The sequence below is a fragment of the Euprymna scolopes genome, chromosome 35 (genome assembly GCF_053919585.1).
Source record: "Euprymna scolopes isolate OS-2025 chromosome 35, ASM5391958v1, whole genome shotgun sequence".
Classification (NCBI taxonomy): Eukaryota; Metazoa; Mollusca; class Cephalopoda; order Sepiida; family Sepiolidae; genus Euprymna; species Euprymna scolopes.
In genome coordinates, this window is record NC_136516.1 from 58,975,547 (window position 1) to 58,994,637 (window position 19,091).

General features: G+C 36.2%; 1 protein-coding gene across 1 annotated transcript in view; it reads left to right on the forward strand.

Moving 5' to 3' along the window:
* Positions 1–19,091, forward strand: part of LOC145259868 (nucleosome-remodeling factor subunit BPTF-like) — a gene marked incomplete in the record, with an annotated part of 138,393 nt that overhangs the window by 82,790 nt on the left and 36,512 nt on the right. The window contains 2 exon segments of the mRNA XM_080117743.1: positions 9,587–9,909; positions 13,394–13,582. Coding sequence (XP_079973869.1) covers positions 9,587–9,909; positions 13,394–13,582 — 512 coding nt within the window.

Consider the following 19,091-nt stretch of genomic DNA (forward strand, 5'->3'; position numbering starts at 1 on the left):
GCATCAAAAACCGCCTTAAATCTCCTAATTAATGCAAATTTTAAAATTCCATACACACATCTCAAAAGACATATTAACACATACACAACAGAGAAATGGCAAACTTACTGAAATGAATATCCTAACAACAAACTTCACAAAATAATGCCAAAAATGAAAAAACAAGAACAAAATACTAAACTAAACAGAAAAGAAGTCAAACTAACAAGAATAAAAATAGGCGATACACATTTAACCCATTCATATCTCCTAAAAAAATAAAGCCAACCTATCTGTATACCTTGTCAAACACAACTCCCAATAAAATACATACTAATTGATTTTGTAATAACAAGAAATAATTAAAAAAAAAAAAAAAAATATTAAGGATTTATTTGATAAAAACAATCTCTACATACTTTAATATCTTAAAAAAATTGGCCTTAAAAAATTTTTTTTTATAGAACCCTTTATACAACAGCTAGTGCAGGGGGTGACGGCATAGACACTCGGCATAAAATAACCCAAACAGTTGACATGCCGTAAAACTCAACAACCAAACATTTAATTTTCATAGACCAAGATGGATCTGTTTTATGCTTCCTTAATTCTGACATCTGGTCACTTTTCCTAACAAGTTAGCATATTCGGTGTATTTTAAGAAGTATGTAACTGATCCCTCCACCTGGCAATATGTTTCAATCGGGCATCGCTAGGTATATACAGCTAGTATATATATATATATATATATTGGCATGGGTGACCATTTGTGAATTCTAGGCGCTGTGTGTGCTCTCCGCTTATCTCGGCATTTGTTTCCAGTCGTCCTGTACATATACTTTACTTGCCACAGGTATTTAACAATAGTGACTCATGAGAGGCGTCATTGGAGATTGAGCACCTCCTGCCACAAAAATTTCACATGCAGGCACCCCTATCTGGGTATCCATAGTCTGTCAAAAACTGAAGGAGCCTATGGTTAAAGTAAGAGGTATATATCTTCGGGAAGGACCATGTCTTGACAAGCTTCTTGGACTGACCTTCACTCCTAATCTGAAATGGAACACGTAAATCAAATCTGTTGCCAAAATTGCTGGAAAAATGGTTGGATCATTCTACGACTCCAGTAGGTGTCTCACTGCTGATGCAATCCTCTATCTGTATAAGAGCCAAGAACATCTTAAAATGAAGTACTGTTGCCATATCTGAGCTCGGCACCTCCTATCCTACCTTGATAGAGTTCAAAACCAATTAAGAAACCTAGTAGGTGATGCTCTTTTCTCTTTCCTGCAACTTCTTTCCACAGATGTTGGAAGCCTGTTTCTTTTCTATCGTTATTCTCATGTTAAGTGCTCGTCTGAGCTCCAATCCATGTTCTCCCCTTGCCAAACTTTCACAAAATGCGCTCCACTAGCTAAAACTGCTATCAACAATTTCCCCACTCTTTATTTGGGTCTAAGTGTACTACAGATTCTACAAACAAAATTTCTTTCCTAGAACTGCTTGTCTGTAGAACACTGTTCCACTGGACAGCTTTCTGTCCAACTACAGTACGGTAACCTTCAAGCCCAATGTAAACAAGTTCTTATTGAACCGTATCCTTCAATAATCAAATTCTGCACAACTTACACCATTAACGATTACTACACTACCACGATACATTCATTATCCTCAAGTGGCCTTTGGGCCTTGATAAGTGGTGATTCCCTTGTAAAAAAAAAAAGGTATAGATATCTAGATATATCTATCTATTTATCTATCTATCTATCTATATATATATATATATATATATATATATATATATATATATATATGCAGAGATATATATATATAGTAATATGGAGTTATAAATAGCAATATTTACATCTAGAAATAAAAAAAGGTTTAAAGCTCCTAAAATCTGACAAGCAAGACACCTCATGTTTCATGTGTGATGGGAAGGGACATATACCCAAAGACTGTCCCAACAACGACAACAAACGAAAAACTTGATTTAATGCCTGATATGATTGTTAATTAGTAAAAGTTCAAAGTCTTTATTGGTGAATTCCGTACCGTTGTCAGAGCGGATACACTTGATTTCACCGTAGGGGGCCATGTCGGCTAGATATTTCTTAGTTGCTAGCACGGTATCAGATTTGTTCTTTAAAAAGTAAACCATTATTAAACCTGAATGGTCATCTACGAAATTCAACACATATCTATAATGTTCTCTGGCCATCGGTTCTACGGGACCGTTCAAGTCACAATGAACCATTAATAGGATTTTTTTGGCCTTTTTGTCTGGTATCTTGTTTTGATAGTTTGTCATTTTCCCTTGCGTACAGACGTCGCAGTTGAAGGTTTTTGATGTTTGTATTTGCATTCCATCAACTACAGTCGGCAACTTTTTGATATCAGGAATATTGCAGTGTTCAAGAATTTTATGTCATGTCTGTAGATCATGGCAGGCGGTTTTTGATGGGACTATGCTATTTGAATAATATAGTCTTCCATTTTCTTTAATGTCGAATACAGTTCCATTCGGGTATACCAGTTTTGATTTATTGGGGCTAAAGTTTATATTTGCACCTTGTTTTGTGGCAGCTTGTACAGAAAATATATTTTGTTTACATTTTGGGATTAGAAGAGCGTTTTCTAGAATACAGAAACATAGTTTACCTTTATTGTTCTTTAGCGAGATTTTCGCATTGCCTCTTTTCAAAACGATATCATTAACTCGACTCCCGTCAGCTAGTTCTGCAAAATGATTTTGTGGCTTAAAGTTGGGTTAAAAATTGATAAAATCAGATTCCTTTGTAATCACATGTGCCTTGGCCCCACAATCGACAAGAAAATTATTGTTTGTTGAAGCATCAAATGTACACGAAAATAAAAATGTATGTTCGCTAACAGAGCTCTCTACATTTTAAATGTAGTCGCCATTTTGAGTCCTGTATCTACATTGGAAACTCTTCTGATTAGGTCGTCCATAATTATAGCAAATAATTTTTGTACTTTTTTTTAGGAAAAAACCTGCTTTTGGCAAAGTTGCATGGTGTTTTTATGTATGTATTTTTAAATTTCATGATATTTGTGGATTCGTTTTGTTCTGTGATCATTTTTTCAGTTTCTTCTTAACTTCTGAGTGCTACCTTGAATTGGCTAAAAGTCATGGGTTTTTCTTCTGGGTTATCACGGTGGTAAATGGCTTGAAATCACTCAGTAATCCCTTAAGGACCATGGAAATTAACAGACTGTCACTTATAAATTCGCCAGACATTTTTAAAGAATTTGCAGTTGTCTCGGCTCTTATAATATAATCAGTAATAGTTTTGGCTTCCATTCATTTTAGAGAGGTCAGTTCAGTGTATAAAGAAATAATTTTGGGTTTTCCTTTCGATAAATAATGCTCTCTCAATATGTTTAAATGCTTTGCAGCCGTCGTCCAGGGCTTCTCTCATTACCAGTGATAGACTTCAGTCATCTAAACACTGTATTAATTCCGCCAAGACAGTTGCGTTCTTTTCAATGAAGTCGGGGTCGTTTCTGTTTTCAGGTTGTGTTTGTAGTATTTTGTGTAGCTTTTGGATTCGTAGATATCCCAGAAATTTAACTTGCCACAATTCGAATTTTGATTCGGATCCATCGAAATAAAGACGCACGCTGGGCGCATAACTTCTAGAAGTGTAAGCCATTTTGAGTTTCAGAGCAGTTTCAGATGGTTCACTGTTACACACAAGTCCTGGGAGGTGACTTGTTTATATTCTTACCGTGTCGAAACCCGGGAAAAGAACATGTGAAATTGCTCCAGAAAAGGATTAATATTTATGAAGCAATTCTGGTTTCTGATTGGTTTGTAGCAAAACGTGAATTAATTTGATTCGTCAGTTCTTAGCAGCATCGTTTATAAATAGAATCGTCCGACTGTGTGGGATCATACCCCATTATAAGTCCAAAATATTGCAACAATATTTAAACATATTTTATGGCAAATGGAATCTAAAGATTAATTTACAGGCTTGGAAAATAAAACATTTCTTTTTAATTTCTTAGAGATTTTTTAATGTCTTTTAAGACAATAAATATTTTTGGAAAAAAAATTTTTTCCCAGAAACCCCTAACGAATGAAGACAAAAGTCAATAAAAAAAAAAAAATCATACTTTTCTTAAGTAACTCTTCCACGACAAAGGACAAATTCTAAGTACAGTTTTGACAGAAAAGCTTACTTGGGCTAATGTCAGGGTCTTGCGTTCTTCTTTATTTCCAAGAAATATGTAAATATTGTTCGAGATACTGAAATTAGCAATATCCTAAATTAGCCTAAATTTAGTTTTTTTTTTTTTTTTTTTAAATTAAATTATTATTCCTGTTCCCTTTAGATATATTTATTTTCTCTAAATAGCTTTTTTTTTTTTTTTTACTTTAAATAACTTCTCTTTTTCTATAAATAATTTCTCCTTTTCTTTTGTGTAAAGAAATAAGATGAAGACATCCCTATATATTGTTTCTTTTTTATATATTCATCAATTAGATATATAAATATTACTTTAAAACCAAAATTCTGAAGTTTTTGAATGCGTGTGTTGTGTTTTTTTACAAAGTTTTCCTTACACAATTACTAAATTCAAATATTTTTAAGAAAGTTATGGCAGTACAAAATACAGGTTTATTTTAATACAAAATAAAAAATGTTCATAAGTAATAAATTTAAATAATCATACAATTTTAAGTCCATAAATATTAATTTCAATGACACTTTTTAAATAATTGGTCTCTCTGATTAAAATACAAATTTTTTGGTATTTTTTTACATTACCTACACCGTTCACATTCGAAATGCCTATTCATAGGTTTTTGAGTATGCTGACAACGAATATTACAGTTAAATTTGAGGTTGATAACTAGTTTACCAGATATGAACACATTTGTTATACAATGTAACAGCTAATGTAATTCATAGTAGCTTTTTTTTTTTTTTTTTTTTTTTTTTTTACAACCAAGGAATATGTAATGCGCATGCGTAACAGCTTTTGGAATAAACACCCCCAACCTCCCTATGTAAAGAACAGTTTTCGGAATTAAACACCCACAACCTCCCCATGTTAAGAACGGCTTTCAGAATAAACACCCCCAGCCCCCCCATGTTAAGAATGGCTTTCAGAATAAACACCATCAGCCTCTCTATGTTAAGAACGGCTTTCAGAATAAACACCCCAGCCTCCCTATGTTAAGAACGGCTTTTGTAATAAACGTCCCCGGCCTCCCTATGTTAAGAACGGCTTTTGTAATAAACGTCCCCGGCCTACCTATGTTAAGAACGGCTTTTGTAATAAACGTCCCCGGCCTCCCTATGTTAAGGACGGCTTTTGTAATAAACGTCCCCGGCCTCCCTATGTTAAGGACGGCTTTTGTAATAAACGTCCCCGGCCTCCCTATGTTAAGGACGGCTTTTGTAATAAACGTCCCCGGCCTCCCTATGTTAAGGACGGCTTTTGTAATAAACGTCCCCGGCCTCCCTATGTTAAGGACGGCTTTTGTAATAAACGTCCCCGGCCTCCCTATGTTAAGGACGGCTTTTGTAATAAACGTCCCCGGCCTCCCTATGTTAAGGACGGCTTTTGTAATAAACGTCCCCGGCCTCCCTATGTTAAGGACGGCTTTTGTAATAAACGTCCCCGGCCTCCCTATGTTAAGGACGGCTTTTGTAATAAACGTCCCCGGCCTCCCTATGTTAAGGACGGCTTTTGTAATAAACGTCCCCGGCCTCCCTATGTTAAGGACGGCTTTTGTAATAAACGTCCCCGGCCTCCCTATGTTAAGGACGGCTTTTGTAATAAACGTCCCCGGCCTCCCTATGTTAAGGACGGCTTTTGTAATAAACGTCCCCGGCCTCCCTATGTTAAGGACGGCGTTTGTAATAAACGTCCCCGGCCTCCCTATGTTAAGGACGGCTTTTGTAATAAACGTCCCCGGCCTCCCTATGTTAAGGACGGCTTTTGTAATAAACGTCCCCGGCCTCCCTATGTTAAGGACGGCTTTTGTAATAAACGTCCCCGGCCTCCCTATGTTAAGGACGGCTTTTGTAATAAACGTCCCCGGCCTCCCTATGTTAAGGACGGCTTTTGTAATAAACGTCCCCGGCCTCCCTATGTTAAGGACGGCTTTTGTAATAAACGTCCCCGGCCTCCCTATGTTAAGGACGGCTTTTGTAATAAACGTCCCCGGCCTCCCTATGTTAAGGACGGCTTTTGTAATAAACGTCCCCGGCCTCCCTATGTTAAGGACGGCTTTTGTAATAAACGTCCCCGGCCTCCCTATGTTAAGGACGGCTTTTGTAATAAACGTCCCCGGCCTCCCTATGTTAAGGACGGCTTTTGTAATAAACGTCCCCGGCCTCCCTATGTTAAGGACGGCTTTTGTAATAAACGTCCCCGGCCTCCCTATGTTAAGGACGGCTTTTGTAATAAACGTCCCCGGCCTCCCTATGTTAAGGACGGCTTTTGTAATAAACGTCCCCGGCCTCCCTATGTTAAGGACGGCTTTTGTAATAAACGTCCCCGGCCTCCCTATGTTTAGGACGGCTTTTGTAATAAACGTCCCCGGCCTCCCTATGTTTAGGACGGCTTTTGTAATAAACGTCCCCGGCCTACCTATGTTAAGGACGGCTTTTGTAATAAACGTCCCCGGCCTCCCTATGTTAAGGACGGCTTTTGTAATAAACGTCCCCGGCCTCCCTATGGTAAGGACGGCTTTTGTAATAAACGTCCCCGGCCTCCCTATGTTAAGGACGGCTTTTGTAATAAACGTCCCCGGCCTCCCTATGTTAAGGACGGCTTTTGTAATAAACGTCCCCGGCCTCCCTATGTTAAGGACGGCTTTTGTAATAAACGTCCCCGGCCTCCCTATGTTAAGGACGGCTTTTGTAATAAACGTCCCCGGCCTCCCTATGTTAAGGACGGCTTTTGTAATAAACGTCCCCGGCCTCCCTATGTTAAGGACGGCTTTTGTAATAAACGTCCCCGGCCTCCCTATGTTAAGGACGGCTTTTGTAATAAACGTCCCCGGCCTCCCTATGTTAAGGACGGCGTTTGTAATAAACGTCCCCGGCCTCCCTATGTTAAGGACGGCTTTTGTAATAAACGTCCCCGGCCTCCCTATGTTAAGGACGGCTTTTGTAATAAACGTCCCCGGCCTCCCTATGTTAAGGACGGCTTTTGTAATAAACGTCCCCGGCCTCCCTATGTTAAGGACGGCTTTTGTAATAAACGTCCCCGGCCTCCCTATGTTAAGGACGGCTTTTGTAATAAACGTCCCCGGCCTCCCTATGTTAAGGACGGCTTTTGTAATAAACGTCCCCGGCCTCCCTATGTTAAGGACGGCTTTTGTAATAAACGTCCCCGGCCTCCCTATGTTAAGGACGGCTTTTGTAATAAACGTCCCCGGCCTCCCTATGTTAAGGACGGCTTTTGTAATAAACGTCCCCGGCCTCCCTATGTTAAGGACGGCTTTTGTAATAAACGTCCCCGGCCTCCCTATGTTAAGGACGGCTTTTGTAATAAACGTCCCCGGCCTCCCTATGTTAAGGACGGCTTTTGTAATAAACGTCCCCGGCCTCCCTATGTTAAGGACGGCTTTTGTAATAAACGTCCCCGGCCTCCCTATGTTAAGGACGGCTTTTGTAATAAACGTCCCCGGCCTCCCTATGTTAAGGACGGCTTTTGTAATAAACGTCCCCGGCCTCCCTATGTTTAGGACGGCTTTTGTAATAAACGTCCCCGGCCTCCCTATGTTTAGGACGGCTTTTGTAATAAACGTCCCCGGCCTCCCTATGTTTAGGACGGCTTTTGTAATAAACGTCCCCGGCCTCCCTATGTTTAGGACGGCTTTTGTAATAAACGTCCCCGGCCTCCCTATGTTTAGGACGGCTTTTGTAATAAACGTCCCCGGCCTCCCTATGTTTAGGACGGCTTTTGTAATAAACGTCCCCGGCCTCTCCATATAAAGAGCGGCTTTTGGAGTAAACGTCCTCGACCTCTCCATGTAAAGAGCGGCTTTTTATAATAAACGTCAACGACCTCTCCATGTAAAGAGCGGCTTTTGGAATAAACGTCCTCGACCTCTCCATATAAAGAGCGGCTTTTGGAATAAACGTCCCCGACCTCTCCATGTAAAGAGCGGCTTTTGTAATAAACGTCCCCGACCTCTCCATGTAAAGAGCGGCTTTTGTAATAAACGTCCCCGACCTCTCCATGTAAAGAGCAGCTTTTGTAATAAACCTCCCCGACCTCTCCATGTAAAGAGCTGATTTTGGAGTAAACACCCCGTCTTTTTCCATTTGGGAGAGAAAAAATATTTGCTTTGTCATCTGCTTCAGTTACACGCATACACATTGTTAACTACTCGTTAAAAAACGACCCTGGTGTCTAACTCTGTCCCGTGGGGAGGCATAGTAAATAGGTACTCAGTTGTGAAAACAAAATGACTGCCAGGGGTTACATTAACTCTTTTATGTTTGATATTATGTTTTTATATCTGGTAAATGACTTATCAGCCCCAAATTTAACTGTAATTTGCAATCCAAAAACTGCCACAAGACTGAAATCAACTAATGAAAGGTTGACATGAAAGCAATCGGTCAAATATAAACAAAAGTGCTATTGCCCATAATTTTTTAAATGAAATTTGATAAAATATGAATTTGCTCAAAAACAAATTTTATAAAGTTTATGTTCATCTACGCTGCGCTGGTAGAAGTGTTAAGCGCAGTTGGCAAGTCATTACTATGTTGTAAGTATAATTCTATTCTTTTTACATTGTATTCCAAAATCATCTGTCACCAAAACTTCACATTATTAATATTTAATTATTTTATTACCATAAGTTATCCTTAGATTGATTAAAAAGTGTGATAGGTCTAACAACACGTTATAGTCTGCAATAAGTGGTTTATCTATCAAACAAAATGCTGTTGTCCTTAGGAAACGATTCGGTCCCAAATTCTTTCTTTTCATTTAAAATGTGATATGAAAACCCGGCCCCTCTGCAATACTGCGTGATAACCACGTTCATTGTTTTCAGTTTGGAGAATATTATGAGGACACATTTATTTGATGATCAGTCTGCGGCACTTTTCTCAAATCACCTCCTTTTCATGTGCAATAGTTCAATAACAATGAATAGATCTTCTATTGCACAAATTACCATGTGGCCAGACGGTAAATTCAATTGGTGACCCGATGATTAAGTTTTCCCAGAGATTTAACATTTTTCAAATATGTACTATGATATGAAATAATAATTACAATTCTCACATATTTTGAAAGAAAGACTAAAAGATTAAACAAGAAAACAGGATTATGGCTACTGATGAAACCTCTATAAAATAAAACACACCTACTGCTCCTACCTTATGTGGGATGCTGAAAAAGAAGCCATTATGAATTAATGTTTCGTTTAATCAATAAGATAATTATGTATGAGGACGGAATATTTAAATACAACCTGGCAACGCCAGGTACTTCAGCTAGTTTTTTTTTTTTTTTTTTTACTCCCTTTGATTCTATTTTTTTTTCATAGATATATTACTTTGTTTAATGAAATAAATTTTGTAATTTTTCTGTTCAGGTTAGAAAAACAGCGAGCAGCTCTCCAAGAAAAGTCTAGTCAACGCTCTAGTAGTTCATCTGGCACTGGTCAAAATGCTGCTCAGATAAAAGCTCAGATGGAACTTCAATTAAAACAACAAAGACAGAATCTTCAACAAAAACGACTCTTGCAGGATGCCAGCAAGAATAGTACAACCAGTTCAGGTGGTACAGTTGTAACACTAGCCTTGGGAACTAATAGCACAACTCCGTTGAAGGCCACAAGTACCCCCACCATCATCTCTACCCCAACAGTTATCAAACGGGTTCAAGTGCAGCCAAAGACCCTTATTGCTTCACCAGGTAAGTTTTTCTTTGTCTATGTGGTGTTAAAAAAACTGTTGAGTATTGAGCTTGGAGAAATAAAGTGGTGATATGCGTGTATAATCTGCATAGCGGTTATGTTGGTTTACTATATAAGCTAAGTGCTTTAGAAAACCTGGATTTGTAAACATCTAGATTAGCTGAGTGTGAGAATGATCAAGACGTAATAGATTTCTATAGATCAAATTGATGAGACTTTGAGAAAGAATCTAAAATTGTAGGCTATATATATATATATATATATATATATATGTATGTGTATTTTTTACATTTTGTGCTTTGCATCATCAGGCCTATAGTCCGAAATCCTCTTCAACTACACAACTCCTGGCAAAGGATGGGAGAACCTTGCTGGAAACCTCAGATGAAATTATGTATTGATGACATGAACACTTTCATAATCTTTCCCACAATCTATCCAATGTTGATGTTGCTGCAATAGAAAGTTTTCATTTTATCCGGAACTTGATGCTTAACCAACTCTCATGTAAACAGTTGACTGCATAAAACAGATAAACTTGCACAAGGCCCTGGGCTGGATGGCATTCCTATTGAGCTGCTGAAACATGGTGGTGTCAATGTACATTGTGCGGTCCACTCTTTGATACTGTGAGTATGGCAGGATGACCAGGTTGCTCAAGACTGGATAGATGATCATATTTAAAACAAAAATGTAGTAGGTAAAACAAACAAACAAAAAAAAAAAAGTACAACTAAAAACAGACGGAACAAAAACTCACTTCTCGCAGACACGTGGGTCGTAACAAGCACAATCTACTCGCCAGAATCACCTACACACAATCTGCAGAACGCTCCCTCTCCTTTCCAGTGTCCTGCCTTTATAGCGGCCGGGAACGACATATTTGCATAATCGCGTGAGAGCAGACGTGATTCAACGATAATTACATTGGGTAAACGCTAATAAAAGCCCATGGACGCCATCTTGGAACTCTCTCTTTCGCTCAGCCCAAAACAGACGTATCCGAGGTAAGCTCTATTTCTCATTTTGGTTACTGCTAATTCTGCTACACTCCCTCCTGATCTCATGATCACAAACGGGGCAGTCGTCTTTGTCGGGTACTTCTTCGAAGAACCAGAGGCAGTACTTCCTCCTTGTCATCTTCCTCATTACCACCGTTATTGCTACCAGCCTGTTCCATAGGCGGTGTTTCACAATCAGGGCAGGGACAGGGGGGCAGTATCCGTCTTTGTCGGGTACTCCTTCGTAAAGGCAAGACGGATGGTCCCTCTTCCGCTTCTTCAGTATGTGCATTATATGGCTCTCCATCGTCCAGCATTATACTCTCTGCTCGTTCAGAAGACATTGTACCGTCTTCCTCTTCCTCCGATGTAACAACATAATGGCGAGGGCGCAGATCTTTCACGTGGCGAGGCACACTGTCCACCAAAATCGATTGAGGGCTGATTACCTTGGTCACCTCACCCTTGCCGAACCTCGTGGTACATCGATTTTGCGGTCTTTTGACCCACACGCAATCTCCAATCTGGTAAGAGCTGTCCTTGGGATCTGCGGATGCAGTTGCGAGATTGGTCTCCTTTACTCGAACTTCGTATCTATAAATCCTGTTGGCAGGCGCAGTGAAGGGAGATGTGCCGGCACTGGGTATTCTGACACTTGATTGTGTAGTCTTTCAGGGGGATGGTCCTCAAACCACTTCCACGATGCGGTCCACGTTCGGTTTTGATGATCAAAGGTGGCGGTGAAATCTGGTTCATTAATAGAAATGGCTGCGCATTTAATATTTTTCCTGTTCAGCCGCACTGATCCTGTAGGGTTGACAACGACACCGCCCAGAGCTTTTATGGCGTCGATCCCTAGAAGTAAGTCAAACCCCAGCGGTTTGCCACGCACCACCATTACATCGATTCTGGCAGACACACCTTCGTCAGTGGACACAGAGACCGCTCCAATACCGCATCACGCATGGGACATTCCACCAATCGTTTTGACATCTATGTTCGTTTTTCTCCAAGACCGACACCGATCTGCATGTAAAATAGTCCTAGAGCATCCTGTGTCAATAAGCGCCAAACATCGCGTCCCGTTAATGTGGATGCTTATCACCGGGAGTGTCGTGCTCGCATCTTGGTGGGGAATGATACAGCCAGTAGTAAGATGAAAAAGGCGTAAGGCTGCATGACCCTCAGGTGTTGTTGCAGAAATGTTAAATCATAAAGACTAGAAACTTTGTACAATTATGGACTATTACAAAGGTAAAGGGGAAGGGGAAGCTCTAGACGTAATTACAAAGGCTTAAAATTCATAAATCATGTTGTGAAAGTGATTGAACGAATAATTGAGCAATAAATAAGCAGTCGAATATGCATAGATAAGATGCAAAGTACCACTGGTTCTATGTTTATCCCAAGACAAATGGTCAAAAGAAGAATTTGTATTTTACTTTTGTAGATCTGAGAAGATCTTTTAAGAGGAGTTGTCTGGAGAGCATTGTGTGAGCTTCGAACTAATGAATTGTTGGTGAAAATTGTTCAAGCAATGTAGAGAAATGCTGCAAGTAGGAGTACACTGAGATTCTTTACTGACTTTGTTGTTTTTCATTTGTCTTACAAGCATTGTGCAAGGAGTTTTGTATGAGTTGTCCAGGAGAGTTGCTCGTATGCTGATGATTTAGAAATTTTCTTGAAAACAATAGAATATCTACCAGTTAACAATTTTGAGGAATGTAAAGGTCCAAGAGTGAATGCCACCAAGACCAAAGTGATTATAATGTTGAAAATCCTGCAGGAAAAGAAATTTCTCTGCTCAGTTTGTAGAGAGAGAGTTGGATGCAACTCTATATTTTGTGGTACTTGCAAGCATTGGGTATACCAGGAATGCAGTAGAATTGTAAGTAGGTGATAGGTGATAACCAATTTGTATGCAAGAGGTATAAGACAATGAAGACAGATGAGAACACTGATGTAAAAGAATATATTTGGATGGTGAGGTTTTTCAGAAGTTTTGTATTTTGGTGAAACCCTATGAATACAAGGTGGAGCAGGTGCTACTGTTATTGCAAGAAATAGAAGCGGATGGAGTTAGTTCAAGGAACTTTTGTCATTACTAACACTGTCAGCCAAGGGAAGAATCCATCAGTTGTACACATTGCGATGATGTGTGAAAGTGAAACTTGGCCAATAAGGGCATGCATTACATGGAGAGAAATGATAACACAGTGGATGTGTAATCCATCTTAAAAATGGATCTGATTTCAGAGGAAGATAAACTTGGCGGAGTATAGGGAGATGGAAAATATTGGAGGAAATAAGGATGAATGAAGACCTGGCCAGAAATAGGTTAGTTTGGTAGTCAATTTTTAAAAGCTGTCCAACTAATACCAACAGATGTTAAACCAAATATGATTTTTTTCTTAAACTTTTTTTCTACATATAGGCAATAATAGTTCTGTTAGGGTTAACTACATGCTGTTTATTCTTACAGCTTCTGGTGGATCCACTACTATTAATAGCAGCATCCGACCTGGAGTGAAAGTCCAATTACCTCCCTCGACTATCACCCTTCGTCCGACAGCCAATATAACTCTGGCTCCTAAACCTGGTACGGTTGTCTCTGCCGCAGGTACTGCTGCAACTCGACTGATTGCTCCAGGACAAATACAAACTACTCGAGGTGAGAATGTTTAAAATATTCTTTGTTTCCATCTCAAGAGTGTCAATGCAGGGGAAATATTGTTTTTGATCTTTGTAAAATGTGTAAAACTGTTTAATATTTTTTTTTTCTATTTGTTTTGTCTTGTGTGTTTGCATGTTTTGTCTTAAGAAATCTCAAGTGTCTTCGCTATTTTCATTTTTAATTAAAAGTATCCTAGTTCACTTTTTATAAAAAGGTCAGATATGAACAGTGGGAATATATTTTTGAAATTCATATTGACAGTATACACAACTTGAGCAAATGTCTAAATATAACAGTAATTTATGAATAAGAAACCAAAAGTAAAACATATCAACTATTTTATAATTGTATTAATGAGTCAAACTTATTAGTAGACACAGTTGTCTTGAAGAATTTCTCATTTTAAATGCATTTGGTATTAATATATAAAAAATCTACAAGCATTTTGGGTCTACATAAAGTTAACTATGTTTATATTCTTGTTTGGACAAAACTTTACTAAAAGATAATTATGAATTTAAGAAAATAGCTCCTAGACATAAGGATTGTTTATGTGGGTTATACCAAGACCGTCTTAAAAGACAAGATGGCCGGTGGGCAAAAATAATTTAATCTGCTGACGTCATCACGGATAGTCCTTAGTTGCTTGACACCGGTAGTCACTGGTAGTCACTCGTAACTCGTAACGTCTTGAAGTCAGTGTAATATTTCTTTTTTTATTAAAATGCCTTCACGGTGCATCGTTCCAAATTGCGGAGGAAATTATCGTAAAGGACCAAAAAGTGACAGTATTTTCATTTCCGAAAGATAAAGAATTATAATGCAGTAAAAAAAAAAGATTTTACACCATCTCCATTCAGCAAAGTAAGTTTTAACGTGCTCCCCCCCCCTGTATTTAACACGATGTAACTATAATTTAATTCAAGATTATCATCCTAAATTTTTTACCATTCAAAAGAAGAAGCTTCAAATAAATTGCTAATATTAAAAAAAATTTTTTTACAGCATACTAAACTAATGAAAATGCGAGACAACATCGACTCTTTAAAACACGTTCTTTTGAAGAGACAATTTTTTTAAGCTGTTGACACACATGTTTTAAAAATCTAACAAAAATTAATTTTCCTGAAATTTTTCAATATTTAAAAATAAATTATGCCGACTGATAAAATTTTTAAACTTTTTTTTAAAGCTAGAAAGATAAAATTTAAAAATACTTATTTTTATATATATATATATATATATATATATATATATGAAACTAAACTAAAAAAAAAACGCGAGTTCACTCGTGGTCTTTAGTTCATTTCATTAACGTAATTGGGTTTGTACACATAGATTCGAAAAAGTTGTCAAAAAACAAATATATAACAAATAAATGTTATCAAAGGCAAGATAAGTTACTTTTCTACCGAATAATTTTCTGTGTTTTTATTCAATGTAACATGTTTATTCAGCTCGAAAAACATAGTGTTTACCGATGTATTCGAAAATTCAAGATGGTGTCTGATTCTCTCTTTAACACAGTAAGTTTGGGATAAGGTGTTATAAATAAAAAACTATACAAAATACTATTAAAAACCCGCCGAATATGTCAACCTATGTCACGGTAACATATATTGAGCAAGTTTTTAACAGTATTTTATCCGGTTTTGTATTTATAACACCTTTTCCCAAACTTAGCGTGTTAAAGAGAGAATCAGACGCCATCTTGAATTTTCGAATACATCGGTAAACACTGTATGTTTTGCGAGCTGAATAAACATGTTACATTGAATAAAAACACAAAAAATATATCCGGTTTGGTAGAAAAGTAACTTATCTTGCCTTTGATAACATTTATTTGTTATATATTTGTTTTTTGACAACTTTTTCGAATCTGTGTACAGTAATACAAACCCACGTATTTTAACAAACTGAAAATATGGATATAAAAAAATGATTTTGCATGTTATTTTATGTGGTGAAATAATCTTAAATAAGAAACATGATTTTTTCTTTAGGTTAATTATTTTTTACTGTGCAATATTTCATGAATTTATTAAAAATATTGTTTTTGATTTTAAAAAAATATTGTTCATTTTGATTAAAAAATATTCATTTTGATTAAAAAAAAATTCATTTTGATTAAAAAAATATTGTTCATTTTGATTAAAAAAAATAGTTTAATTTTAATATTTGTTTATTGTCTTAACTCATATCAAATGTTTTGCTTGTGTTCTGCTTCAAATATTCATAATCTTACATGCATAATTTTCATTTAATTATATTAAATAAACTTCAAGTTTATTTCAAATCAAATCGTGTTCCTTCACTTTTTTAAAATGTAATTTATAAGTAATTAAAGAACGCATTCTAATCTTTAAAATCTATAATATAACGAAATATTCAATTGCTTATAATATACTTAAACAACTTGTGTTTTTTTTATTATTTTTTTATTAATATTAGATGAGTTTCAGTATAAATCATCGTGTTATTTCTTTATTTTAATCCAATTTTGAAGTTTTGTAACGCTGTCTGTAAAAATTACTGTTCATTATTGACAGTCTAAGAGTTCCACATATGTTGCTTGTTGGGACCTCGGCGATGACGTCATTTTTTCAGCTGGCCGGCCATCTTTATAACGAAGGCCACGGTTATACAGAGTTTTATACAGGATATATCTCCAAATTCGAAATTTAAATTATAGATATTAAATTCTAATAATTACCAGTTCTGAAATGGTTAGCTTGGAAATATTTTCATTTTTTTTTTCTTTTCTTTTTTTTAATATGCCCACTCCTGCATTTATTGTTCGTTTATTTGATTTGTATAAATAACATATATATATATATATATATATATATATATATATATATACATGAATAAATAAATATGCATACAGTGTGTGTGTGTGTGTGTATATATATATATATATATATATATATATATATGAATAAATAAATAAATATGCATAAAGTGTGTGTATATATATATATATAAATAGATAAATAAATATGCATAAAGTGTGTGTATATATATATATATATAAATAAATAAATATGCATAAAGTGTGTATATATATATTATATATATATAAAGTGTGTATATATATATATATATATATAAAGTGTATATACTTTCTATACTTTTTATATATATAAAGTGTATCTATATATGAAATGTATATTTTATATATGTATATATATATATAAAATATATATACTTAATACACTTTTTATGTATATATACTTTATATATATATATATATATAAATATATATATGTACTTTACAGTTATATATATATATATATATATATATAAAATGTATATATATATATATATATATATATGTACTTTACAGATATATATATATATAGTGTGTGTGTATATATGTATATGTATATTTTATACATATATATAGTGTATATATGTACTTTACATATATAGTGTATATATACAGTGATGATCATATTTATTGGCACGGTAAAATAAAAGTTAAATTTTGTCTAATAAATTCTAAAAAAGGGATTAAATTAAAGAAAATAACAAAGTATATTATGTATTTTTAACTGGCCTTTCCGATGCAGCAATCGGATTTTATAAAAAATAAATAACAAAGGAACAACAAACATAATTGCAAAAAACCCTTGTTCAAAATTATTGGCACGGCTTTGTTTTTCTTTTAGTATCAGTATAATATCAATCAATTTCCGGTTTACGTGCTTTTTGAACTTTTTTATAGCCATATTATGCTTGTTTAACGCTAATTCAGTGAATAATTTTTTTCAGATAATTTTTAGATAGCGATTTATTTAAACTATTATAAGTGACTAAATTATAATTTTCAATCGCCATGGTTAAAACTAAGGAACACAGCGAAGACGTCAGGAAGCTTGTTGTAGCATGCCATACCAATGGGGAGGGCTATGATAAGATTTCAAAGAAGCTAAACCTTCCCAAATCCACTGTTAGAGCCATAATAAACAAGTTCAAATCGCAAGGCCACGTTATGAGTTTAGAGGGTAGAGGGAGAAAAAGGATTCTTTCCCCAAGAGATGAACGGAAAATTGTTCGACAAGTAAAACAAAACCCAAGGATCTCTGTTGGGGAGATTGTTGATGAACAGAGCACCTCTGGAGTGAATGTATCTCGACATACAGTTGGTAGAGTTTTGAAGAGGGCTGGTTTAAAAGCATGTCGTCCGAGAAAGACTCCCTTATTGAAGCCTATGCACCTGAAAGCAAGGCAAGCCTTTGCAAAACGTCATATTGATAAAGATGTTGCATTCTGGAAACGTGTTCTATGGACTGACGAAACGAAAATAGAGTTCTTTGGCCAAAATAGAGTATCTTATATTTACAGAAAATCTGGCGAAGCTTTCCTGCCTAAGAACACCATACCCACAGTGAAGCACGGTGGAGGCAGTTTGATGTTTTGGGGATCCTTTGCTGCCTCTGGACCAGGGCGACTTGTTAAGGTCACAGGTAGCATAAAAAAGGAAGATTATGTTAAAATATTGGATGAAAACCTGAAAGACTCTGCTAAAGAGCTCTCACTTGGTCGTCGTTGGTGGTTCATGCAAGATAATGACCCAAAGCATTCGGCTAAACTGACTAAGAAATGGCTTGAGGACAATCATATTAATGTTTTGGAGTGGCCATCACAAAGCCCAGACCTTAATCCAATTGAAAATTTATGGAGAACATTAAAATTGAGGGTAATGCAAAGGAAGCCTAAGAATCTTATTCAATTGGAGGATTATTGTCAGGAAGAGTGGGCTAAAATTACTACTGAAGAGTGCAACAACTTGGTTGTAAACTATGAAAAGCGACTGAGGAAGGTAATCAAGGCCAAAGGCTATACAATTGATTATTAAATAAATCGTGCCAATAATTTTGAACAAGGGTTTTTTGCAATTATGTTTGTTGTTCCTTTGTTATTTATTTTTTCTAAAATCCGATTGCTGCATCGGAAAAGCCAGTTAAAAATATATAATATACTTTTTTTTTTTTTTTTTTTTTTTTTTTACAAAGGCATCACCACATTATCAAGGCCCAGAGGCCACTCAAGGATAAGGGTTAAAGAGTGTACAGTAGAAGTTGGTCAATATAGTAATCATTAGTAATGAAAATTTGGTAAATTTAATAACTTATATGGAACGGCTCATCAAGAACTTATTTACTTTAGACTTGAACAAAACCATATTGTAGTCAGCCGGAAAGCAGGAAAACGGAAGACAATTCCACAGGCGTGCAGTTCTAAGAAAGAAGCTTTGTTCATGGAATCTACGTTTAGGTTTAGGCACAGATAAAGAGTGGGGGAAATTATTGATAGTGTTTACAGCTAGACGAGTGTTTCTTGTGAAAGTTTGGCGAGGGGGGACCATAGATTGAAGCTCAGTTGAACACTTTCCATGAAAATAACGATACATCAGAGACAAACTCGCAACATCTCTTCTGTGAGATAGAGGTTGCAAGGAGGAGAAAAGGACATCTCCTACGAGGCTACGAAGTCTATTTTG